A 26822-nucleotide genomic window follows, 5' to 3' on the forward strand; every position below is an offset into this window, starting at 1 on the left:
TTCTCATTTTAAAATTTTAGTTGCTTGCCTCTCTGGTTTTCCTCCCCCCTCCTGGTTTCAGTCCTGACTGGCTCATCTTGCACTGGAAACCCCACTCTCTCCCTGGATCTCACCACAGGCTGAGACCGTGAAAGAAAACTACAGCGAAGGTGATAGGTACTTTGTGATTCTTGGGCCAAAAGTGCGAGAAAAGAACCAGCCACTGGGTTCTGCCTTGGGCGGGAGCTGTGGAGCACAGTACAATGGGGAATGGCCAGGAAGTGGCCCGTGACAGCTGTACATGAGCCCGTGGGTGCGCTGGGTGGCCCAGGCCAGCTTCTGAGAGTTACTTCCAGGAGACCAGGTATCTGGGAGGCTACATGTGACACGCAGAACACAGCGGAGGAAACACAGAGGAGGACAGACCATCAAGGACCTTGTCCTCTGTAGCTCTCAGAAGGTGGACACTGCTCTGGGAGTTGGAAGGAATCGCCTGCGTGATGTGGATTGACCTTAACCCATGAGGTCTGTGAGCCTAGCCCACGACCAGGTGTGTGAGCTTCCAGGGGGGCAGAATCTCCCCGCCCAGAACCCACAACAAGCCTCAGGGTGGTAGGGATGAGGGGGCGAGGGGTGCTGGCCCTTGGAGGGGAGCTGCTGGGTGGTCTGTGAGATCCAAAGAGGGGGGTGATCCCGGCCAGCCGGCAGAGAGAAGTGTGTGTGAAGACAGAGGGCCCTCTGTAACTATCATTGTGGGGAAACCCATCCTGCCGCCAGGGCTGGCAGAGGCCGGGAGGGAAGAGGCAGCATTGCCACAGGGGCCCAGGCCACAGGCCCCCTACTCAGGAAGGCCTGAGCTGGGAGATGCCGAGACTGGACATACTGTTCCTCCCCATGGAGCCTTGATGGCCCCGGGGCCCCCCAAACAGCGCAGTCACATCATTCCTCCTCCTCCCCCGGCTCTGTGGCAGGTGCTGTGCCCCTAGAGGCCAGGGAGGGGAGGTCGTGGGGACAGTACCATCCTCACACCGAACCCGTGTTCTCCCGGGACCCACCCAGGCCCTCGGGCCCGTCCTCTCCCTCCTGCTCGGCCTCTGTATCGAGCTCTGTTTCAGCACAGCCCCCCGGCAGGGGTGGGCTAGGGAGATACTGGAGGAGCTGGCCTTCCCGCCTCATTTCTGCCAGCTCCTTGGCACAGCAACTGGGCGTGTTGGTCTCGTAGGTGTCATGGAAGGTGTTGTAGTCCACCTCGTAGAAGCCCTTTTCCAAGGTGAGGACTGGTGTGAATCGGTGGCCCCAGAGCACCTCTGTATCCATGTAGGAGCTCCGTGCCTGGCAAGTCATACCTGGGGGGACAGAGGGCACAGGTGTGAGGACTAGCCACATCCATCATCCATCGTCCAGCCAGCATTTGTGCACCTCTACTTGTGCTGAGCACGTTGGAGATGTAAAGCTGAAGAAGGCACAGCCCTCGCCTTGGGGGAGCTCCCTGGTGGGGGGTAGAGGCAGAAAAGTAGAAACCAACATGCGAGATTCTGGAGTAGGTTCCTAGAGACTGGGGCAGAAAATGCTGGAACAGACAGAGCCAGTGACATGCATTAAGGTCTAGAAGACTGAGCTACAAAAGAGGCAGGAAAAACGTCTGAACAAAGATAAATACAGAGTGAGTGAATGTTGAGAGACTGACAGGCATGTAGGACACACAGGGATTGTTTGGGGTAGACACATATGGGCAGAAGCCTCTCTCTCTCTCTCTCTCTCTCACTCACTCACACACACACATACCTTGGCTCCTCGACTGGCATGCTCCAATGCCTCCATTCCCTGTCTGCTCAGCCCTTGCATGCTTATGTTATTTTTAGGTGTTGCTTTTTCTCCAGGGAGGAGAGCAGCTTTGTTTATGGATGAGGAAGCCTCTGTGTTTGGGGTCACAGGAAAGCAGCTTTCTGATATTTAATGTTCCGGTGGCTTGCGCTCTTAACTGAAGGAGAAGCCCTCTCCAGCTCACGGGGTCTCATGCACACCTAACCCAAGTGAGAGGCTGCTTCCCACCCATTTGTACTCCAGTGTTGGGTACCCCCAGTGCACCCCACACACCGTGGGCTTGCAGCCCGCTCTCTGCTCCCAGGGTGCTGCCTGGGCCGGGCCTTTCCATTCTGTCGTCCCCTGTCATGGCCCAGAAGAGGGGCAGAGGCCTGAGCTGGGCACTGACCAGCCTAGACCTGGGCCAGATGTCCGCAGGCTCGGGGGCCTTGGAGAAGACAGCGGTACAGGACGTCCACAGGTGCCTTTGGGCCGCATCTCCTGGGGCCCTCCCCTTGGGATGTGGCGGGGGGCCACCCTGCAGCTAGAGAGCCCACCTGTGTCCCTCATCTGGAAGGAAAAGACACTCTTCTAGGTGCCAGACACGGTGCTGTACATAGGACACTCGTGTAATCGCTTCATCCCCCCCGGCCACCCTGTGAGACGGATGGCACTCGTTTTGCTGACAAGTTAACAACTTGCCCACACTCACGCAGGCTGGTTGTGGCAGAGCTGTGCCAGTCAAAAACCCGCCTGAATCCACGGCCCGTGCCTGGCTCCGAGAGTGTGGCGACTAAGACGTTAAAGTCACGGAGAGGAGAACAGGTGTGGGTGGGAGCTGTCCTCCCCTGGTCTCCCGGGGACTCCCTGTGCTCATGGGAGGGGAGGAGGTCAACCAGGTCGGGCAGGTCACCTGCAGGCCACTGACTCTGAAGGATACCCGAGGGGTGGAGAGCCAGTTCGGCTGGGTCGACACCTGATCCCTCCATGGCAGGTGGAAGCAAAGGCGTGAGGGCAGTGTAGGGCATAACTGTCCAATGTGTCCCCACCTCTCTGACCTGGCCCCTCCTTTGTGGTCCCAGAGTGGAGCTCCTCCTCCAGAAGCTCAGCCCCTGTTCGGATCCCCAACCCAGCACCAAGGGCGGTGTGGCCTGCAAGCCCCCCTCCCCCTGCTCTGCTGTAGGCTTCCTGCGTCCTGACTGTCCTTGGCCCCAGGGGCTCCCTCGGCTGCCACCATATGCTGTCTGGCCAGGCTCCAGCCCCCAGCAGATGGCCGAGCAGCCCCCCCGCGCCCATCCCTGGAGCCTGTTTGCACCCCCAGCCAGCTTCCCCAGGCTCCGTCCAAATGGGAAGGTTTGTGAATGCCCCGTCTGAGTTTCCCACCCAGCCACCAGCCTCCGAAAGGTGAAGAAGGCTTGTTTGGCCATCTTTGTGACAGGCCGCTGAAATTCTGGGAGGCGGTGTGGTGCAGCAGACAAAACTCTGGATCTGTAAGTGGAATACCTGACTATGAACACCTTCTGTCTGCACGAAGCTGTGCGGCGCAGCATCAATGTCTGCTTAGACGGGACTGGAGTGACCCTGGGGTGCTGTGGCGACAATTAGAAAACTACTTATCATTCCGAGCCTGAGTGCGTTTTCTCTGAGTGCTCCGTCTACTGGGTGAAAAGAAGAGAAAAGAAGGCAAGGAGAGGAAAAGAAAGAAGAAGCAGGGTGCAGGGTTCTGCCGGAGGGCTCCTCACCCCAGGAGGTGTGGCAGGGGTGGTGGGAGTGGGGGCTCGCACAGAGGCCTTGGCCTTTGAGGAAGGGCTACCAGCTGCCTGTGAGGGTTCACAGCTGAGCAGGGAGGTGCCAGACTGGCCACGAAGAGGGCGTTTGCGTGGGGTGTAGATACCCTGTTTTCGGCTCGCCCTGTGTTCACTCAGCTGGCCTTCCGCAGGGAAGCTTATAGACAGGCTTCTCCAGAGGGGGGGCCAGCCAGAAGAGCTGCTCCCATGGCCCTGGGGCATGGGCCTCTCTCCCAAAACAGGATCCTGTGACTTTGGGAATCCTTGTGTTTGGGAAATGCCACACCGGAGCCTCTTCTCGCAGAGTGACCCGCAGCACGGGGAGACACCGTCAAGTCCTGCTGTAAAGAAGCCAGGGCACCCTGTTTGACTGTATTTCTCCAAGTTCTCTGGTCACAGAACTCTGTTTGGGTAGACATGTGCTCCAGGATGGGGTGGGGCAGTGTGGCCTGCTGAAAGCGAGGGCCAGCTTTGAGGCCCCCTGCCTTCACAGGCATCCTGGCTCTTTGACTGGCTCTTGGACAAAAAGTAGACCAATAGCCTGCCTGTCTGTGCCTCTGTTTCTTTATCTGTAACTTAAGGACCATCACCTCACAGGAGGTGGGAGGGCATTAAAGGCAATATGATACGTTGAAAGTTTAGAACTGCGTGGGGCAATCAGAGGGTTCAGTGAACATTAGCTGTTGTTACTCCCTCTTGAATACTCCCTCTTGAATACACCCCTCAGGTCACACCGTTAGAGACTGGGCTGGCTGAGTGTGCCATCCCAGGATTCTTAGGCACCAACCTCCACCTTCTAGTCCTGGTGACCTAAGCCCCCCGGGCACGTTGGAAGGTTCTGTGGCCGAGGAAGATAAAGTGTCTTACCTGTTGCTTCCACCATCCCTTCTAGAATGACCACGACTTCAAACTCCTCCTGATCCAGCTGGGCCCGAGACATCTCCCAGAAAGGGCTCTTCTCATTTATCTCGTGGGAGATGATGAGCGGAGACACCAGGAAGAGACGGTCATCCCCAGTGTCGAAGCCCACGTTAATGTCCGTCTGGTTCAGGGGGATGAACTCCCCTTCTTTGGTCTGCCGGGACTTGATGAGTTTGGCGCGGATGGAGGCCTCCACAATGTGGGAGTTGCGAAGGTCACCCACCCGGAACATGAGGCAGAGCTTCTCGTCCCGCATGGAGATGACCGCGTTGTTGGAAAACATGAGGGTCTCTGCTCTCTTCTTTGGCTGACTGATCTTGACAAACATGCACCCCACCATGAATGCATTGACGATGGAGCCAAGGATGGCCTGGACCAAGAGGAGTATGATCCCCTCTGGACACTTCTCTGTGATCACCCGAAAGCCATACCCGATGGTGGTTTCAGTCTCAATGGAGAACAGGAAGGCAGACACAAAGCCACTGAGGTTTTCAACACAAGGAATCCAATCTTGGTCACCAACGTGGTCCAGATCACCTCGGATGTAGGCAATCAGCCACCAAATGAAACCAAAGAACAGCCAAGTGATGGTGTAGACCATCGTGAAGACAAGCAGGTTAAAGCGCCATTTGAGGTCCACCAGGGTGGTGAAGAGGTCGCTCAGGTACCTATAGGTTTCTTGGACGTTGCCATGGTGGACGTTGCACTTGCCACTCTTTTCCATGTAGCGCTGGCGGGGCTTCTTGCCTTCTGCCAGCAGACGGGTGCGGTCTGTGGCAATGGGGATGTAATCCCGGGCCTGTTTGGGAATCTTCTTAGGGTCCCTGGGAGTGACTCCAATCTCCATATCCTGGTTCATAGCATTCCTAGAATCGCCAGCCATAGCTGGGATGCGTGGAGTTAAAAAAGACATCATCAGTGAAGTGGACTGTTCTGATTCACAGAAACACAGGCCTTCAAGGTCACCCTTGCTTCTGGGTTCTCAAAGGCCCCTCATCTGGTATACAGTAGACCCTACTGTGGCGTTCTCAAGGGCAGGGACCATGTTTTCTTATATTACCTGCTTGTATCCCTGGAGCCCACTACAGGTTCTAGCATATAGTAGCAGCTCAATAGTTGCTTGCTGAAGGAAGGATGGAAGGAAGGAAGGAAGGGAGTAAGTGAGGGAAGTGGGAGGGAGGGAGGAAGGAATAGTTGTTTGTTGGATGAGTAAGTATGCAGGTGCAAACCGCACATCGTGTTGAAGGGATTTAAAGATATGTGGGAGCAATTTAAAAAATAAAATCACAACAATTTATTAAGTGCCTGCTACAGTCCATGCATTACACATGGACCGTCACTTGTTATCACGACAACTGGTTGGAGTTGGAGCGTGGGGTCTCACCGTTTGCTTAAGCGTCTATTTATTTCTAATAGTACCCCCCCCATTAGAATGTAAGCTCCGCATGGGCACAGTTGTGTCTGTTTTGTTCCCTCCTACATTCCAAATACCCAGAGGCTGGCCCAGAACATACTGTATCCTCAAAAAGTACTTATTGGATAAATGAATAAATAAATAAGAAAATAGAGTCCCAAAGCAGTAAGTGATTAAGTGCTACCTGGGCCACCAAACATGTATGTACGGGAGCTGATAATCTGGATTCTTGATCACTGGGCCCAAAGTCTGTGTTTTTTTCTTTTTATCTTCCTGTCTCCTCTCTTTTTGTCTCAGATCTCAGCAGCAGACAGAAAGGAAAAGGCAGTGGGTGTCAGATTCACCATGTGGTCACTCCTCCCGTCTGAGTGGGCAGTGCTGCCTGAGCACTTAGTAATATGACAAATTGAAGTGTAGACCCACCATTAAAAATCTTGACACAGTAATTCTGTGGCCTCCAAAAAACTGAAATGGACAGGACATTAATGCCCCTAAGGTTTTCAGAAGGGCTGCAAACTTTTACGTGGAATCAAAAAAGAATGCATGAAAACCAAACTCACAGATACAGAGAACAGATACAGGGGCAGCGAAATGGGTGAGGTGGTCAAAAGGTACAAACTTCTGGTTAGAAAATAAGTCCTGGGGATGTAATGTACAGCATGGCGGTTACAGTTAACAGAAAGATGCTAAGGGGGCGAGTCTTCAAAGTCTTTGTCACAAGAAAAACAATTGTAACTACACGTGGTGATGGATGTTAAGTAATTGTGGTGATCGTTTTGCAATGTATGCATCTATCAAACCATTGTGTTATACACCTGAAACGAATACAATGTTACATGCCAATTATCTCAGTAAAATATCTCAATATTTTACTCAAATATCTCAAAAAATAACTCTCAGAAAGGGCTGTGAAATGTTTTCGGAGGATATGCCATACTTTAAAGAAACATCTAGATACCTGTAATAGTCCGCTATTTTTCGGATATTCTGCCCCCTTGCATTTAAAATACTTTAAGGGGCATCTGGGTGGCACAGTTAAGCGTCTGACTCTTGGTTTTGGCTCAGGTCATGATCTCATGGTTTGTGAGTTTGGGCCCCACATCAGGCTCTGTTGCTGACGACATGAAGCTTTCTTGGGATTCTCTTTCCCCCTCTCCCTGCTCCTCCCAGCTCCCTCTTTCTCTCTCTCTCTGTCTCTCTCTCTGCCTCTCTCTCTCTCAAAATAAAAAAATAAACTTAAAAAAAAAAACAACTACTTTAAGACTCTGCTGAAACTGGGAACGACCATGAGAATCTCTACAGTTAATAATCACAGCTTAAATTTCTGAGCATTCATGAACCAGGCCATGTGCTAAGAAATTTACATCCATTGGCTCATTTCTCACAACAAAGCTATTAGACAGGAACTGTTATTATCCCCCCAATTTTCAGGCAAGGACAATGAAACTCAGTTAAGTGGCTGTGTTAGGATTTGAATCTTGGTTTATTTAGCTCCAGCCTGGGGTCTCACAGGACCCAATACAATGGCTTCTAGACATTGATGTTCTATGGCTCCTGCTTCAACTAATGAGCTGCCTATTCTGGAAAGTTCTATGAGCTTCTGATCCTGGGGGAATTCACCTCAGGAGATGCTGTTACTCAGCCCTTCACCTTTACAAGTAAACTTGTCTTGATTTCACAGGTGCTCCCCCCCATTCCGAGGAAGCAGGGCCCCTGGTAGCAAATCCCAGATGCATGTTCTATAAACCATGGAGGAAGAGTTCACCCATCACAAAAAAGTCAGATGATCCTGGCAGACCTTTTCTCTGCTGCCTTGGTGGTTGCAGCAATTTCAAGGTAACCTTTAAAATATCACATTGAAGGGTCATCAGGAAGGCTGTTTGTCTCAGACATCCGTTGGCCATTTCCCATTCTGCAGAGGGCCACCTGCTCCCTGCTCCCTCACATGGCAGTTACAAAGATAAATGAAACCAGGAGCGAAATGCTTGGTGCTGCTTTGCAGAATCCCAAGCGTGATGTCACTCTGCCCCTTGGTAGGAGACTGTTTACTGACGACTCACTCAGAGATACCCAGAAACAATGAGCATTGCTGCTAATTCCAATGCCTTGTGTGCTCCTGGGGACTCCGGCTGTTGGAACCCAGAGAGGGGTCTAATAGGAGGGCTGTCCGTGGACTCCCCAAGCCACTGACTCTGGGCAAGGGCAGGTGCAGTGCTGGCAAGAATGAGTCACTGGCTAGGGCACCTGGGGAAGCCCCTTCTCCTGCCCCAGCTCTTCCGGAGAAACAGCTTTTCTGCTGATTTTCTGCACGGTTTCCTTCTTTACTTTTAAACATACTTTTGTATGTTGTTGTAGGAGAAAGCCTTGCTCTGGACTAGAAACGAGAAAGATTTTCTAGGACCCCTCAGTCAAGATCTGAGAATTCGTTGTGCTCAGCAGACAGGGAAAGGGTTTACTTGATATTGGCATCCGTTCTCCAAGTGTACTGAAATCATCTGCCGGAATCATTTCTTGCTCAGCCCAGGTTGGGATCTGGGTTCTAGCCCAGCTTCCAAGAAACTTGTTCTGTGACCCGAGGAAAAACAGTGTTAACTTTCTTTGCCTCAGTTTACTCTGCTATGAACCCCAGATACTATTTTCCACCATTCCAGCTCTGGGGGTCATTATGGGGATCTAGGGAAAGACTATATGAAAACAAACAGAAGTGTGAATATAAATATAGATCTATAAACTCTCCTTGAATTGAAATTTAATTCAATGTCCCATTAACCCCCACTTGAAGGATGAAGAAAGAGACACAGAGCATCTAAGTCAAGGACTGAAGGGCCCCGTGGGCCATCTGCTGGGCAAGGCACCACGCTCACAGGTATGGAACCTCTCCTACCCGGATTTCTTCCTAAGAGTAAGTGAAATGCCCATTCTAGAAATCTTGGCCTCCAATGCTATGGGCCCATAACATGAAAAGAATTTTTAGGGACGATGGAGATGAGCTTTTTGAATCAGATTTTCAAGATCTATTCTATTAACTCATGCACCCATTCAGCAAGCATTAGTGGAGGAACCAGTCCAGCTTTTGTGCTAAGAGCTGGAGAGTAGTGAATGAGGTGATACAGACCCAGCCTCCATGCCTTTTAGAGTCTAGCGCTGCCCCCTTTGAACCCAGGGGTCTGGGCTGGGGAGAGGCTTTGGACTGGAGGAGGCAAGCCAGTAAGAGAGCTGCTCTCTGCAGGACCAGGAAAGGCACTGACTTGAGCAAATCCCATTAAACCCCATCAGGCCTGGTGCCGCTACTCATCTGTAATCCTTTCCTGTGTCTGTGAGTAGGAAGCTGTGCCCAGACATGATTAAAACTCTTGGGAAAGACAGAGCCTGAAGTCCAGCAAAGTGGTGAAAACTCTTTGATATAAAAGCACAAACGGAGAAAGAATGAAAGGAGGCACAATCAAAGGAAGTTGTACTTAAAAAAAAAATTTTTTTTAACATTTATTTTTGAGAGACAGAGACAGAGTGCGAGTGGGGGAGGGGCAGAGAGAGAGGGAGACACAGAATCCGAAGCAGGCGCGAGGCTCCGAGCTGTCAACACAGAGCCCAATGCGGGACTCGAACTCACAAACTGTGAGTTTAGATGATGCCTGAGTGAATATGACATTCTTTTAAAGGGGCCTCTGTATTAAGAATTCCCACCCCTCCCCCACTGGACACACACGGTAAACAAAGTCCTGTGTCATGGGGATGCTTTTTCTACAAAGTCAGGAGCCATGGACACAGTACCTCGATACAAGCTGCACTTGGAAGTCGGCAGGGTTTCCGGAAGGGAGCACTAGGCTGGGAGTCTTGTTTCAGACTGGTTCCCTACTGTGAAAAGGAGAAGAGCAGATATCCTTCACGATTTCTTCCTTTCTCTCTTACATATGCTGAGTCAGTGTCTTCCCGGAGATTTGAGATATGGGATGAGGCTGGAGGAGGGGTCATGAAGAACATACTCCTGTTTCAGGCTAAATATTTGTATACTGTTCTACATGAATCTCTGTGGCTATTACTGAAATATGAAAATGTTCCAAATGGTTGATGAATAGGCTGTCCCAATGCTCTTGAGGACCTTCAAGATTAGCAGGGAGTAGGGGCCCTGGGTGGCTCAGTCGGTTAAGTGTCGACTTCAGCTCAGGTCATAATCTCAAGGTTCGTGGGTTCAAGCCCCATGTCGGGCTCTGTGCTGACCGCTCAGAGCCTGGGGCCTGCTTCAGATTCTGTGTCTACATCTCTCTTTGCCCCTGCCCCACTTGTGCTCTGTCTCTCTTTCTCTCAAAAATAAACAAACATCCAAAAAAAGAGAGAAAGATTAGCAGGGAGCATTAAAGGTGTTACCAATGGAGTATGTGCTGGGTATAGAGAAGGCACATGCAGGCGGGCAGAATTCTAAGATGCCCCCATTATTCCTGCCTCCCCCCCATAGAAACTCCCTGTAATTCCCCCAGATCTGGGGAAGGGATACTCTCTCCCGTGACACACCACAGCTGACTTTAAGAAAGGGAGACCACCTGGGGTGAGCCAGACCTAATCAGGTAAGCCTGTAAAGGGACTGGGGCTTTTTCTTTTTCTTTTTTTAATTTTTTTTTTTAACGTTTATTTATTTTTGAGACAGAGAGAGACAGAGCATGAACGGGGGAGGGGCAGAGAGAGAGGAAGACACAGAATCGGAAACAGGCTCCAGGCTCTGAGCCATCAGCCCAGAGCCCGACGCGGGGCTCGAGCTCACGGACCGCGAGATCGTGACCTGAGCTGAAGTCGGACGCTTAACTGACTGCGCCACCCAGGCGCCCCTGAAGCAGAAGCTTAGAGGCATGGGCGGAATTAGATGAGAGGGAGAGGCTCTTGGCTAGCTGTGAACATGGAGGGGGCCAAGTGGCAAGGAAAGTAGTGACCTCTGGGAGCTGACAGCAGCCCCTCGTGACAGCCAGCAAAGAAACAGGGACCTCGGTCCTAATAACCACCAAGAACTAAGTTCTGCCACAACCAGAGGAGCTTGAGTTCCAAAGGAGTGCGTAGCTTGCTGACACGTGGATTTCAGTCTTCTTAGACTCAGAGCGAAGAACACAGTCATGTCATGCTTGGACCTCTTACTTAACCCTAAACCTAAAACTGGCTGTTGTTTTAAGCCATTTAGTCTACAGTCGTTTGTTGTGCAGAAAAAAATAAGACAAAACAAAACAAAACAAAAATAAACAAAACCAAAAAAACCCACTAACACAGACTAGAAGGGGGAACCAGGTAATAAGTAGTTAGGAAGGCTGACCCTGGCATCAGATTACCCAGCTTCTGATCTGACCTGGAGCTGAGGGACTTTGGGGGAAGTTACTGCTCTGAGCCTCAGTTACTTTTTCTGCAAAATGGGGATGATGAGGGGACCAACCATGGAGGGCTGCCGTGAAGACTGAATGAAGGTTGAGGCCAGTACTTATTTTCCATCCAGGGTAGAGTTGTGGGGGTGGGGCAGGAGGGCTTCAAGCAATTCAGAAGAAAGAACCAACAGCCCCTAGTGTCTACTGGGTGTCAGCATCATGCTTCCAGCAGCTTCTTTCACTCCACAGGGAGGCACGGTCTTTATTTTCCAAAGAGGGACACTGAGGGGGAGCGTGAATAACTTGCCCAGTCACACAGCAACTGTGGAGAAGCTCTCTAGAACCCACAGTAGTTGTGCTGGATGAGTCATTGCTGCTTGGAAAGGAGCTCTCACCTCGCTCCCGTCTCTCTGGGGTCCCCAAGCGGCTGGGCCTGAAGAACTTTCTAAGAACTCTCTCGCCCGTGGCCCTTGCACGTAGAGGCAGAGGCTGTTCTGGGGCTCAGATATGGGTGGCTCACTCTTCTGCTCCTTTCTTCCTGGGTCCCGGTGAGCTGCCCTCCTGGGGCAAGAGCGGGACGAAGAGGGGGAGGGAAGGTGACCAGGACAGGGGAGCCCCAAGCACGAGCATGGCGGGGATCTGGGAATCCCTAGAGGGGGGGCCTGGAGCATGGGGTCGGGGTCCCCTGGCGTGTCCAGCATGACCCTGGCCACTCTCCCGTTGCTGGTCTCTTGGAATGAGACGCAGGGGGCTTTCCATGACCCTTCTTTTCTCAGCAGGCTGCCAGAGGACAAAAGGTTGGAAACTGCAGTTCTGGCCTCTGCCTTTATCGCTCCCTCGGGGCCACCCCGGGCTGCCCTTCCTGACCGAGGCACAAGCAGCTGGAGAAGCTCAGGGGGCAGGGGAGAGCAAGACCGGCCCCGGCCCCTGGATGGGTGGGGCTGGCCCAAGAAATCCATGTCTGAGCCCTGCTTCCCCAAGGAGGGGGTCAGCGGCCCCAAACCCCCAGAGCCTGTGTCCAAACCACACTGATGGGCTGGCTGCTGCCAGGGGGCCAGTCCCGCTCTCCCAGCTTTCAAAATAACCATCCTAAAAAAAAAATAAAAGAAAAAAAGAAAAACTTCAGCGCATTCTGTGGTTTAATGGCAAAAGAGCACAGTAGTAATACATCTTTAAAAACCCATCAGGTATTTTATTTTAAAGCGCAATCATTTTGCAGCTATTTGTTCTTGTTCACTTAGATGGAAACCTATTCTTTAATTTAGTGTGTTGTGGTTTTATTTTTTGAACCTAAGTTCAAAAACGATCTGGGTGATAGCACGTGTGAGACTAGGTGTACAAGCCCATCGAAAACTGTAATGCGCAGATTCAGTCATTCATTCAATCCGTGAGACCTCCACTGACCCCCCTGCAGGGTTTAACTGTGCTGGGCCCTGGGGGTAGGAGGAGGTAGATGAGCACTTTACCACCTTTCTTGTGCTTTCTAGTCCCAGAGATCTTGTTAACATGCAGATTCTGATTCGGCTGGTCTGGGGTTCCCAGAGTCTGCATTTTATCAAGGAGCTTCCAGTCATGTTAATGCTGCTGATCCTCTCTTTTTTTAAAAAAACTTTTTTTAATGTTTATTTTATTTTTGAGAGGGAGAGAGAAAGACAGACAGAGTGTCAGTGGGGGGAGGACAAAGAGAGAGGGGAAACAGAATCCAATGCAGGCTCCAGGTTCTGAGCTGTCAGCACAGTGCCCGACGTGGGGCTGGAACTCATGAACCGTGAGATCATGACCTGAGCCGAAGTTGGACGCTTAACTGACTGAGCCACCCAGGCGCCCCTCTCTCTCTCTCTCTTTTTTTAATGTTTATTTATTTTGAGAGAGAGAGAGAGAGAGAGGGCACGTGAGCGAGGGTCAGAGAGAGTGAGAGAGTGAGAATTCCAAGCAAAGCTCCATGCTGTCAGCGCAGAGCCCGACTCAGGGCTTGATCTCAGGAATCCCGAGATCCTAACCTAAGCGGGTATCCAGAGTCCCTTGCTCTTGGGTGGTCGCCTCCCCAGCTGAGCCACCCATGTGCCCCCTGCTGGTCCTCTTGGAGTTGCAAGACTTCCCTGCAGGTGCGCATTGTAATCAGCCCGGAGCTGGATACCAGGCTGATGCCTATGTCCAGCCCCCAGAGAACCTGACCCCAGGGGATTCTAACAGCAACCAAGATCGAGGACCACTAGTGTCTTTTCTGCCCTCTAGGAGTCACGGCCTGCTGGGGAACACACAGCAAACAGGGTAGCAGAGAGTGATGGCCAGACCAAGAGACAGGTCTTAATTTGGCTTGGCCAGGGTGAGTGAGGAAGGGCCAGGAACGACTTGGTGAGGAAGGTACCCGGCAAGTGAGGTGGAGTGAGCTGCTCGCCATGAGACGCTGGTGGGCTAAGCACCTGTCATGAGCCATCTCTGTGCCAGGTGATGTTTACACACTGTCTCATTTAATATTCAAATAGATCTATTAAGCCTGCCTTAATTTACAGATGATTTAGTAACTTGCTGAACGTCACTGAGCTCTTAAGCGGCTGGACCGCGTGTGTCTGATTCTAAAACCTCTAAAAGCAGCTGCCGCTGCCTCTGAGGTTACTCGGCCTCGGCCCTCGGGGTTTGACCAGGCTCTCAGTGGCTCTGAGCCTCAGGGGGGACCCGACCCTGAAATATCTGGCCCAGGAGACTGCCAGACGGACACGCGCCTGGTCTGTGCCATGCAGCCACTTCAGGATCTGCTGCTGGGCAGCCCCACGTCCCCAGGATGCCCGGAGCCGCCTTCCTTTTCCCCCCGAGGGGACTGTACCTTCCATCCACCCTCCTACTTGCCCTCAGAGGCCCCCTGCTCAGGCTTACAGCTGCTCCTTGACTTTTTCCAACAACGGCAACACTTGCCCCCACAGGTCCCTAACTGTTCCAAAGAGACGGGGGGGGGGGGGTCGGTGTGTCCCAGCTGACACCTGTTCAGGTATAATCACCGAGCACCCCTTCCACTCCCAGAAATGTCAGGGTTTGCACAACATGGCCCCATACAGGGAAGACACAACTTCCCGGCAGTCACCACTTCCTCTAAGAGTAAGTCTCCTGCCTCTAAGGTGTGTCTATTTCTGCCAGGAGTGGGGTGAATACCTTGCCATTCCTGAATTTCTTAGCTGAGTGGGGCGTGCAGCCTGCGGTAACCAGAACCCATGAGGCTGGTGCCAGACTCTGCAGTCCACGGAGCTCAGTGAGCGGAGGTGCTCGGCTGAATTCTTTCCGAGCTCACTGGCCACGTACAGATAATATACTTTCTGCCATTTTGCATTTGAATAGAAGCTCTCTTTAGGCCTTCACTTTCATGTTTTTGATAGAGACAAGGATTTTAAAAGATTTAACTCTCTTTATCCTGGGAAAAGCAATGATATGAATACATAAGTGCAACCAAAACTTGCTCTGGGTTTCGGGAGCACAATATGGAGCGGTGGGGAGTGAGGTGAGGACACACACACAATCCTAACGGGAACAACTGTTATTCAGCCGCTGCTGGTTGTTACCATGCCAGACTGTGGAGCTGGTGCCATAAGACCTTCCTCTTTCTTTTTCAGAAAAGCAAGAGATGAAGACTTTTTTTTTTTTTTAGATGAAGACTTTTAAACAGGGATTTTTTTTTTCAACGTTGACAACGAATTCAACCATTTTTGAAACAGCAAGCTAACCAAAGAAAATAGATCCGTGAGTCAGATTCAGTCTGTCAGCTGCCAATTTATACTCCTGGGCTCCTGAGTCGGAGAGAGACTTTTTCCTCACATGGGCGCGTTGGATTGTACTTTGAGTTATGCTGAGCATGGCGTTAAGAGTTGTGGTGGCACCAGAAAATTCTCCCTAACAGGTCTTCTGTGAACACGGCCTGTCAGCCCTCAGTACACGGGAAGCCAGAAGGCCCATCTGGGACTCAGATCACAGCAAGGAGAGGGGTAAATGGGTTGTCCTTCCCTGCCCACTGGTCCGGTTCCTATGGTCCTAACAAGCCCTGTCTCCTCACCGACAGCCTTGTCCTCCCCAGTCTCCTCCATTGTGCAGGCGACTGTCGCGACCCCTCCGCCTTCCTACAGTGAATCTTCTGTCTAGCTGCCTTTCCCTCTCCGATTGCACCCTTTGCAAGTACGCCGTCACGAGCAGAATTTTGGACAAGCATCGCAGCCCGCCATCTCAGTCACGGTGGACGTGGTTCTCAGCAGGGAGAAAATTCTATAATGTCTATAAATGCCTCAGAGAAGGTGGAGGGAGCTCCCTCTCCAGAGGGGGGCTGTAAGGACAGGAGCATGGGGCAGGTCAACTCCCGAGCTCGTTTCTGGCTCCCAGGTAATGGATACTGATCACCAGCGATGACAGCACCCTAGAACAATGGGACTGCGAGGCTCTGACGCGGGTAGGGTTTGACCACCTGTGCTGGTCTTAGGCCCAGGCTGCTCCTCGCTCTCGTGGGCCCGCAAGGGCTTGGGGAACGCCTACTGTTGGTTCTGCTCCGAGCAGAGTGCCCAGTAAAGGGGGTTCTGCCAAGATCTGCCATTGCCAAAGTGAACTTGGGCACCCCTCTCTCTGGAGTGCAGAGGTCTCCCATGGCTTTGTGGGTGGATGGGGGCTGCATGTGGAAGGAGCAGAGTGAAGGGCTTTCATTGAAACATGGAGCCAGGGACAATGTGGTGGGAGGAACCGCCTGTGTCAGGACACTTCATCACTGCGGATGTTCTGGCACACCATGTTCCTGATAGCTCGGCTGCCAAGGCCACTGCGAGGGAGCCACTGTGGAAGGCAGGTGAGGAGGCCTCAGACGACGAGGGCCCCGCCCCCCCACCTCCCGACGGCATCGGCCTGGCTCAGGCTGCCCCTTCCTGGAGAGCGGTCACAGACTCACACATCTCCCCCTGCCCAGGCATCCCAGGCCTCCATCCTGGGGCAGCCTCTCTCCCTTCCAAGGAAGGGGAGCCCTTGAATCTGGCCCCTCGGCACGAGTGTGATTATTATCTAGAGCCAAGTCAAGGTCTGAGGCTGCTCCTAGAATAACCCAGCTGTGCCTCGTTTCCACCCAGAGCATCTATTCCGTCTGCGCCCCACCTTCCCTCTGCCCTTTCCACTCGTTCTGCTATCGTTTAAAACATGTGCTGGATTTATTTCCTGTAGCTGGTGACGCTGACTTCTTGTTTTTCTTCGCAGAACAGCCGTCAAAGTGAAATGTGCATGCGTATGCTACTCCGAATAGGTGCCTTGTGTAAATCAGCTCACTTAACCATCCCAACAACATTTTAGAGCGAAGGACTGTGTCTGTTAGACAAACAAGGAGACTGAGAGTCAGGGAAGGTAAAGAAGTTGCCGACGGTCACGTGGCTCCTAAACAGCAGAACCCGGTTTTGAACTGACCGTGGCCGAATTGCAGAGCTGGTGCTCTCCTGCTCTCCCACGTGAAGCCCATCCAAGTCCAGAGCACTAAACAGAGTGTGATCTTGGTTCTGAATTATAATCCTGACTTTCCTGGCCGCATATCTGGCTCTGAATTACACATTACTGCATAGCTCCCTATCTGGGGTCTCTTTCCTATGTAAGAAATGGAAATATCCAAGGGAATCATAATGGTAATGAAATAGCTGCCATTGTTTCAGGGAAATCCTACACTACCAGATAATAGTATAATATACTTTGTTCCCTAACCTGAATTGTTACAGGCTAAGAGCAGGCACGAAGTTATGAAATAATACCACTATTATCGGTATATGTCATCAGGATGGAATAATAATAGTAATTGGCATCTCTGTTGGGGGTCTCTCAGAACTCTTGGATTGGCTCATGAGGATCCTATAATATTAATCTCACTTGCTAGTTGCATAGTTGTGGCTTACACAGGGCACACAACTGCTGGTTAACTCCCTCCCAAGATGATGACACTGTAGACACAGCAACACTGAGTGTGAAGTTTTATGTCATATAAACACTGAAAAATGTAACAAAGGCTTAACAGGTGGCTTTGACTTCTGGCTGCACTTCTGGTGAAGGGGGCCAGTCAATGCCACAAGGGGCACCAGAAGGTTGAGTCTGGGGCCTTCGGAGCCGTGGGCAGCCCAGACAAGGGAAGATAATTAGCTGTCTTTCAAACCGCATCTTTGGAGACTTTGGCACCAACATTCTAAGGAAGTAATACAAACTTGTGCGTTATTTTATGGTATCTGGAGAGAAACATGTACTCTATGAGAAGTGCTGTGGACTAATCCCGTTACTTGTCATTAAAGAAACAAAAATACTGACACTTCACCATAAAGATAAAAAAGCAAGGAGAGGAGGATTAAAGGGTGTTTCACCCAAGGTTTTGTTTTGTTTTGTTTTGTTTTGTTTTGTTTTGTTTTTTTGGAAGACACAGTTCTTGTCCGAAACGGGAGCAGGCAGATCTGGCACTTGCTGGTGGAGTTCAATTCTTTGGAGAAAATACAGAGACAAAAAGATCATTTTGATGGTATTGAGAAGGTTTCCTTGAGTAGATTTGAGTCCAAATACACCCGGCAATTTTTAAAAGGGCAATATTAGGCCTATTTCAAGGTATGGAATATAGATTTGAAAGTCTTAATCACGGTGTGAGTACTTTTCAAGCAATTGAACATTTCATATGTCCCTAATTATCGAGCAGTGCCTCTATGGAGCAGGCCTGGAAGCCTGTGACTGAGGTTCCCAACTCATTTGGCCCTCATTTGCTTAAGATGGAATATCTCATTGCCTTTCTCGGCAGGCTGCTGTGGGCCACTCGAGGGGCCCTTCTGTCTATTTTTCCTAATACTTAGCCGTGGCTTACCGGCCACAATGCAGATTCACCCACCCAGCCCCCTGCAGATGATGTATGAAAAATCATGAATAAAAGGGCATGAAAATCAAATTAATTCATTTTCCATTTCCCCCACATTTGTATCTGTCTATCCAGTACTTTTCCTTTTTAAGCCTGCTGTCCCTTTGAAAGCGAGCAGCACGGTTATAATACATTCTCCTCATCGTAACCCTGCACTGTATGCATTCTGCATTAAATAATAAAGGAGATTAATAATTAAATCAAAATGAAAAACCACTTGTTTCCTGTCTACAGCCCAAGGGACAGATTTCCTGGGCTGGTGCCAATTTATCAATGATGATTAGAGACTAGGAGGCAGGAGAGGTACAGAGAAGACAACCACGAGAAAGCAGAGTCATGAGAATATGAACGTACTGATGTGCGAGGAAAAAAGAAGGGACGATGATGACAGGTAACTGAATGGGGAGAAAAGACCAGACAGGTAAAACCCCAAAAGTTATAGTTGAAACCTACTGGGGGCTCACCATACCCCACATTGGACTCTAAATGCTTTACATGTGTTAACTCGTAATCATTTCAGAACAGGTGTGAGATAGATACTGTTTCCCCCATTTTACAGATGAAGAAACTGAGGCACAAGGCAGGGTAAGCCAACTACCCCAAAGCTAGTGTTTGTGTGGACTGAAACCCAGGCTAACTGGTTCTAGGCTCATTCTCAGAGTCCAAGGACAAAAAACAGGGAATGCCCCAAATGAGAGGAATGACAAATATTAAGGGAGAACAGACAGAAGTCAGCGAGACTATGACAAAGATAAAAGCCTAAGAATAAAAGACTTGAGAGTGAAAGTAGGTTAAGAAACAAAGGATGAAAAGACAAAACAGTGAAAGTGAATACAGGCAAGAAGAAGAAAAGAAAGAACAGAGATGATCAATCAAGGGGAATAAGTCATCAAGTGCTTATTGTCCAATGCTTTTCCTTTGCTATCTTGTTTTTCCATGCTATGTCAAGGTAGGTGTTACTATACCCATTTTACAGAAGGCAAAGTGAAGGTCTGAGAAGTGATATACACAAGGTCACACAGTTAGTTTATGGACGATCAGACATTTTGTTGATTACAAAATATCAATGAGGGGCACCTGGGTGGCTCAGTCGGTTAAGCGTCTTCCTCTTGGTTTCAGCTTAAGTCACAATCTCACAGTTCCTTGAGTTCGAGCCCTGTGTCGGGCTCTGTGCTGACAGCACAGAGCCTGCTTGGGATTCTGTCTCTCCCACTCTCTGCCCCTCCCTCGCTCTCTCTTCTCTCTGTCTCTCTCAAATAAACTTTAAAAAAAAGGGGTCAATGAAAGACATTAAGGAATATCTAAATAAGGAAGAAATATACTGTGTTCATAGACTGGAAGACTCAATAACAGTAAAGATGTCAATCCTCCCCAGACTGATGTGCAGGCTTAATGCAATTCCTATCAAAATCCCACCAGATTTTTCATAGGTAGAGAGATTATGCTAAAATTTCTATGGAAAGGTAAAGGAACTAGACTATTCTTGTAAAACAGTTTGAAAAAGAATAAAGTGGAAGAAATCAGTCTAGTGCATTTTAAAACTTATTGTCTAGCTAAGTGATCAAGTCTAAGTGGAACCGGAGGAGAGACAGACACATAGATCAATAGAACAGAACCCGGAACCCAGAAATAGACCTTCACAAATACACCCCACTGGTTTTTGACAAAAGCACAAACCGGATTCAATGGAGGAAAGACTGTCTTTACAACAAATGGTATCAGAACACTAGCCACAGACAGAAAGATGAACGTGACTGAGTCTCAGACCTTATACAGAAAGTAACTCAAAATGAATCACGCACAAAGTATAAACGAGACAGCTGTACAACTTTTAGGAAACAAAAGAAAACCTGCGGAAACCTTCAAGATCTACAGCAGGCAGAGAATTCTTCGACTTGACACCGAAAACCTCATCCATAAAAGGAAACACCTATAAATTGGACCTTGTCAGAATTAAAAAGTTTACGTTTTGCTGAAAAAGACCTTGTTAAGATGAAAAGACATGCTCCAGAGTGGGAGAAAATGTTTGCAAACCATGTATATGGCAAGGGTTAGTACCTGGCATGCATACAGGACTCTCGAGATCCAACAGTAAAGCAAACAATCTAATTAGAAAATGGGTCTAAGACATGAAAGGACATTTTCCTAAAGAGAACATATGGGGAGCAAACAAACACATGAAGAGATGGCCAATATCATTAGCCATTAGGGAAATGCAAAACCACAGTGAGATATCATCGCACACCTATGAGGATGGCTAAAATAAAAAATAGTGACACCACCACATAGTGGCAAGGATGTGGAGAAAACGGATCACTCCTCCTACACTGTGGATGGGAATGTAAAATGGTACAGCCACTATGGAAAACAATTTGACAGTTTCTTGAAAAACTAAACATATAATTACCATGTGAACCATCAATTGCACTTCTGGGCACTTATCCCAAAGAAATGTAAACTTATGTTCATGCAAAAACCTGTATACAAATATTTATAGCAGCTTTATTCATAATAGCCTCAAACTGGAAACAACCCAGATATCCTTCGAGGGGTGAATGTTTGAATGACTTCCACATCCACACTGAGATATGACACAGCCCATATACTCATGCACACACACACACACACACACACACACATCCCTGGATCAATCTCCAGAGAATTATACTGATTGAAAAGCCAAAAGGTAGGGTCACCTGGGTGGCTCAGTTGGTCAAGCATCTGACTTCGGCTCAGGTCATGATCTCGCAGTTCATGGGTTCAAGTCCAGAATCAGGCTCCCTGCTGTCAGGGCAGAGCCTGCTTCAGATCCTCTGTCCTCCTCTCTCTCTGCCCCTCCCCCTCTCATGCTCTAGTGCTCTCTGTCTCTTTCTCTCTCAAAAATAAATAAACATTTAAAAATATTTTAAAAAAGAAAAACCAAACGGCTATATACTGTATGACTAAATTTATATAACATTCTTGAGCTGATAAAAACTAGAAATGAGGGCAAGTTAATGGCTGCCAGGAGGTGAGGAAGAGGTGGGACCAGAGGGAAGTAGGCGTGGCTATAAAAAGGGGCAGCATGAGAGATCTTGGCTGTGAGGGAAATGTTGTCTTGTTGAGTGAACATTTAAGGTAAAGATTCAGGGGGAATCTGAATGGATGAGAAGAAGGACCAGTGCAAGTGCAAGCCCCGCCCCTCCCCACCCTGCCCCCCTCCAGGTCAGTCTCAGGGCCTCTGGAACTGGGTTCCTTCCTTGGGCTCCCTCCTCTCTTCCACCTCACTGAATTTTTGAGCCCCCTTGGAAAGCTTTCCTGCTTCTCCCTGGCCTTCCCTAGGCCCTTTTGCCTCACTGTGATGGCTCTTTGCTCTGATGCCGCGAGGTATTCATGGACACGTCTGCTTTCCTCGGGTAGTCAACAGAGGTCGGGCAGGCAGGGTGTGTCAATGACCCAATCTTGTAGCGAAGGTTTCTACACAGGGTCTGGCCTGTGGTAGGAGCTCCATACACATTTTTATTTTTATATCTTTATTATATTTTTAAGTTTATTTATTTAGTTTGAGAGAAACAGAGACAGCGTGAGCAGGGGAAGGGCAGAGAGAGAGAGAAAGAGAGAGAGAGAGAAAAAAATCCCAAGCAGGCTCCGCACTGTCAGCACAGAGCCCTACACGGAGCTCAAACTCACGAAACCGCGAGATCATGACCTGAGCCGAAACCAAGAGTGGGACGCTTAACCGACTGAGATACCCAGGGGCCCCTCCATATGCATTTTTAAAGGAATACGTGAGTGACATTTAAGTTCGTCCAATAAAGGACACTTTCCAAAGTGACTCAGGCACCCTGACTGGCGCTGTAAGGCCTACATACCTTACTGTCCAGTGGGGTTGCTCTGTGATAGTCCAGGTTAGCTGACTGGCATAACTTTGGTTCGTAAAGGGCTCTTATAAACCTGGGCACCTGTAGGGTCTGTTATCGCTGCTGGATGGCCAGCTTCCTGGAAAGGAGGCAGGACCTAGTCTCTGTTGCTCTTATGACTCTCCTCCCGGCCAGACTCTGGGCATCCAGTGCTCAACAGCACGATCTTGGGAGGGACAGACTCGGAGGGCAAAACACACAGGACACGGGTTCAATCCCCTGATGGTACTTCTCTGCCCTACTTCCTCACTGTTTGTTTTGAGCAGCAAGAAATAATGTAGGAAGATGGCATTAGGGCCTACCTCATATTACAGTAAGAAGCCTGAGATGTGAGACAGGACAAAGAGGCGGACAGCACACCCAGCCTCAAACAACCAAGTTTGAGGATGAGAGTTTGGGGAGAATGAGAGTTTGAAAGCCCTTCGTGGGCTCTCCTTCCCTCCTTCTGCATTTATTTCTCCACCCCCGGCCACCAGCCTCTCTGGCCGCCATATGGGTTGACCCTCGGTGACCCGGAAGCGCTGCTGCCACCTGACCGACTGGTCGGGTTATCCCTGACCTTTGCCCCTCAGCGTGCTCTGGCCTGGAATGATAACGGAGCTTAACATTTGCGCACCAGCCAGGATCTCCAGGGTCATGTGTCAAAGGTTTGGCTCTGACATTTAAGTTAACACGGTTGTTGGCAAGGCTTGCTGCCATCCGGGGCTCTGTTGACTAGAATAGCTCACTTATCAGAATGTCAAGGTAGGAGGAACTAGATAAGCTTGCTGCACTGGCAGGGACATGGCCCCGTTCCTCAGCAGCCAGGGTCTCAGGAAGGGGGAGCCGTCCCCTCCGTTTCCAAATAATCCCAGAGAAAGCCACCCACAAGTCTCTTAGAGAAATACATCCAGGTGGTTTTTGTTTGTTTGTTTTTTTGTTTCAAATGCCTCACTACACTCCTTTGTGTTTGATCTCCCATGCTTCTTATCTTTCCTTTAGGAAAAAGAGAAAAATTCCTCCATGGCTGACAGCTGTCTCAGGAGACATCTGATGATGGCCCCTCTCTTAGAAACGCTGCCAGCTCTCAATGGCCTGCCTGTAGCTCAGACACAGTGAAAATTTGAATCTAAACGTGGCTCCTTCAAACCACCGAATGGACTCCTCCTTTCTCCCCAGGGTACTCCCACCCCCAGCCGAAATACTCAATCAGTATTGCCCAGAAAATGCAAGCTTTTGCTCTCATGCTCCGACATGGAAGGCATAACCCTGCCTGAAGCACCACGTTCCAAGGCTCTCAAAGGTCAATTGTTCCTGGCACATGCTAAGTGATCAAATAAATGGTTGTTGAACTGATTTAAAAACAAGAAGCTGAAGTAGATGCCATTTTCAAGTACGTGAGCGCCCAGCACACCTATTTGTGGCTTTGCCCACAGAAGGCATGGGGAACTAGGTCACTTTCAGAGCAAATGCTAAGTGGAGAATGGACGATCTGGTTGTCTCTTCCCTGCTGTGGGGTTAACTCCATCACAGGGGACTACGGCAGTGTTGGAGTCTCCTGAATTTCTGGACAGGAAACCCCGGCAGGCATTTGCAGGAAGCCCCAAAGGGATGCTGCCACTCAGCCGGCCGGGGACACTGGGGCAGAGAGAATGTCTGTGACAGAGCCATGCTGATGTTTCCACAGTGGGAGAGCTGGGCTCTGCTCAGCATGTGCCCACAGACTCAGGGGTGCCCATGTTGGGGAATCCCGCTGAGATCTGCCTGCATCCCGAGAGAAGGCAGCAGAGTTTTCGGACCAGCCCCTTCTCCTTGCTCACGCTTATCGCTTATCCTGTCCCCACTGCTTGCTGGATGGAGTTAGTTCATTCATCCCGTGTCTAATGCAGGCGTGCTACTTCAATAAGACATGTTGCCTGCGAGGAGTACTGGCAGACTGTAGTCGCTTTTGGAGAGGACAGAAGTCTGTGTGAGTGGTCCCCTTTCAGCCAGAGAGCTAGATAGTGTATCTAGAACACGGCTCGGGGAGATAGGGAGGACTGTGGAATGTGCAGACACGCTCTCTATGTGATGTTTCCCCCTTCGGTGGTGACCCTGGTGCTGTTCTGATAATTTAGGCTGCTGTAATAACATATTATCAATCTCATAATTAATATGCAGAGCCTGACAGGTAATAAACACATAACAAATGGCCCAACATACTCCTTCCAAGGTAAAAAAAGGTTCTTTTTCCAGCCTCGGTCTGTAAGTCTCTACTCTGTGAACTCCGTTTCAGATTGTCTGGGTCCAGGATGGTACAGGGGATGGGAAGAGGTGAGAAGGGGAAAGTAGGAGAAACAGCCGATGGAAGAAGAGACAACCCCATCGCATACACAAAATGCCCAGTGTCACGTAGTCAGCGTTCAATAAACGACAATTCCTTAATATTACGGCCAAGAAGCATGCACCCTGAGTGCGTGAGGCCATCTAGGGTCAGGTCAATAGTTTAAAATCCCAGGCAAGGTGACAAAGCTTTTCGTGCCAGAGCCCAAACGAAGGCCTCCTCCCCCTAACTTCCACACCATCCACACCCTGCTTGGTTCTTCCACCAGATTCTAGGGCGCCCCAGAGCCTCATCAGCCAGCTGATAGGATTTACACCCGGCTTTGAGGAAAAGGTATGGATTGGGAAGGCCAGCGTACCTTTCGGGGTTACTGTTTAATAGTGGAAAGAGTCTGGCTTTGAAGTCGGAGGACAAGGGTTTAGGGGATAATAGCTCTGCCATTATTCCCGCTCAGAACTCTAAAGCTGTGGTCTCATCTGTAAAGCCGGCGAATGACCTCCACCCCGCGGGACAGGCATCCAGATGAACTCATGTGAATGTGTCTGGCTCAGTACTTGGTTCCATAAATATTAGCTTTTTTTTTCACTGCTTCTCTCCCACTGGGAAAAGTGCTTTGTGAACCAGAAAGCCCTATGATGTGGTTAGCTTAGCGGTGAGAAAAAGGTACATTTTGGAGTCAGGCCCAGGTGAGAATCTCACTTGTGAGCTGGGTACCTCCCGCGAGTTACACAGCCCCACGTAGCTGCAGCTTCTCAGCCGGAGAAGGCAGATGTGAATATTGGTTCCATTAAAAGGATCAAAAGAGAGCAAAGCGCTTGGCCCATTCTGACACAGAGCAAACAGTCATATGCCTGTTGATATTCTGGTGTTCCAGAGGGCTCTCAGAACAGGTGCTGGGCTAGCCTTTCCCGACCTGGTGTTTAGGGTAGGCCCTGGAACTTGGGGACCAGACCTGGTCCCAGGAGCCATCCCTGCCAGCTTCCAGGAAGTGACCAGGCGGCAAGGAGGGCAGAAAGAGCAAGGTCACGTTTCCAATGTGGCCAGACTTAAAAGAAAGCAAGAGTCAGCTGAGAGTCAAAAGCTGAGGGAGCTGGCCGCCTCCCCCCAGCCCTCTACACCCGGGTATGAAGGCAGAACCCTCACCCCAGGGAGGGGGTGGGGGGGTAGATGATGCCCCCACCCTGCCTTGGCTTCTCATTCCACTGCAGGGGGTGGGGTGGGGTTTGGGGACCCTCCCCCCCCCCCCCCCCCCAGGTAACCCTGTTGCAGCACCTGCACTGAGATGTTTACAACCCTCTGAAGACTGAACTCCCAATGCCTGGGGCACCTGCCGGCTCTGGGGAGCTCGATTTCCTGGTTGAACTTTAAACCGGCCCTCAGCCCTCCACTGTCCCCGTGGGCTCCCAAAGTGGCAGATGCCTGGCAAAAGCTAACTGCCAGGGGCAAGGGGCACCTTGAGGGTACCCATCCCGCCTTCCAGAACCAGTGGCGGGGGTTAAAAATGCAGAAGGAAAAGAAGGCAACTTACTTGTTGAGATGGGAGCTTCCAAGTCCCACTGATGCTAACTTCTGGGTGCAGGGGCGCTCAGGGCCCTCGCGGGGACTCTCCAGCCCCAGCCATTACCACAGCCTCGGAGTCCGCCTAGAGCTTCTCCCTGGCGTGGGGTCCTGTGGCCAGAGGCTAAGCCATCCTGTCCCTTCCCGCGCCAGCCCCTCAGTCACTCCCTTCCTCCGGCAGCCGGAGGCTCTGCTCACGCTCTCGCTGTCTCGCGCGCGCTCCCCCCTCCCCTCCGTCTCTTCCCCCTCTCCTACCTCCGCCCGCTTCTCTCCCCCGCTTCTCCTCCCCTTCTGCCCCAGGACGGAGGACTCTGTGTAACAACGTGTAATAACCGACTTAAAGGGCCCCGGGCAAAGGCGGGAGGGGCGGGAGGGTGGGGCGGGGTTCCCGGGCGGCCCGGGGCGCAGCGGTTCTGAATGAATCGGATCTGGGAGGTGCAGAGAGCACCCGAGGAGAGGGGGCAGGCAGCTGTCCCCTCCCTCGCGCCCCCTCCCTGCCGCGTCCGGACTGGTGGTACTGGGGGTGCTTCTGGCCGTGCAGAGAGGCAAAGGATGGAGATCTTGTGCAAGCCTGTGTGTGTGTGTGTGTGTGTGTGTGTGTGCGCGCGCCCTCCCGCGTGTGCATGTGCGTGAGCTCGCCTGCATGTGCATGTGTGAGCGCCGCGTGTGTGAGCGCGCCTGTGCGTGTGTGTGAGCGAGCGCGTGCTGAGTGGGTGCAGTGGAGCAGAGGAAAGGAAGAAACTAGAAGGGCAGAAATCTTGGATCAGAGCCCTGGACGGGCTGCTCAGCCACCTCGCTGCTGTTGCTTCCTCGCCCTCCCGCTCCTGTGGGCGCAGTGAGGGCAGTGTCCCGTCCAGAGACAGGAAACAGGTCTGCTCTGATCCCAGGGCTCTCTGCTCACCGTCTAACCGGCCTTTCCGGGGACATGTGACCTGGGC

General features: G+C 50.6%; 1 protein-coding gene across 2 annotated transcripts; it reads right to left on the reverse strand.

The window, feature by feature from the left end:
• On the reverse strand, window positions 1-26114 carry KCNJ5 (potassium inwardly rectifying channel subfamily J member 5). Of its 2 annotated transcripts, XM_015082586.3 has the most exons (4): window positions 25856-26114; window positions 9676-9759; window positions 4437-5375; window positions 1-1325 (listed from the first exon to the last, which is right to left on the reverse strand). In XM_015082586.3, the coding sequence occupies exons 3-4, from the start codon at window positions 5371-5373 to the stop codon at window positions 1003-1005; spliced, it is 1260 nt and encodes a 419-aa protein (XP_014938072.3). In that variant the 5' UTR covers window positions 5374-5375; window positions 9676-9759; window positions 25856-26114; the 3' UTR covers window positions 1-1002. The 2 variants fall into 2 exon arrangements, with proteins under 2 accessions (XP_014938072.3, XP_014938071.3); XM_015082585.3 differs by lacking the exon at window positions 9676-9759.
• Between the last annotated feature and the right edge of the window lie 708 nt (window positions 26115-26822).

Source organism: Acinonyx jubatus, chromosome D1 (assembly GCF_027475565.1).
Source record: "Acinonyx jubatus isolate Ajub_Pintada_27869175 chromosome D1, VMU_Ajub_asm_v1.0, whole genome shotgun sequence".
NCBI classification, from domain to species: Eukaryota; Metazoa; Chordata; class Mammalia; order Carnivora; family Felidae; genus Acinonyx; species Acinonyx jubatus.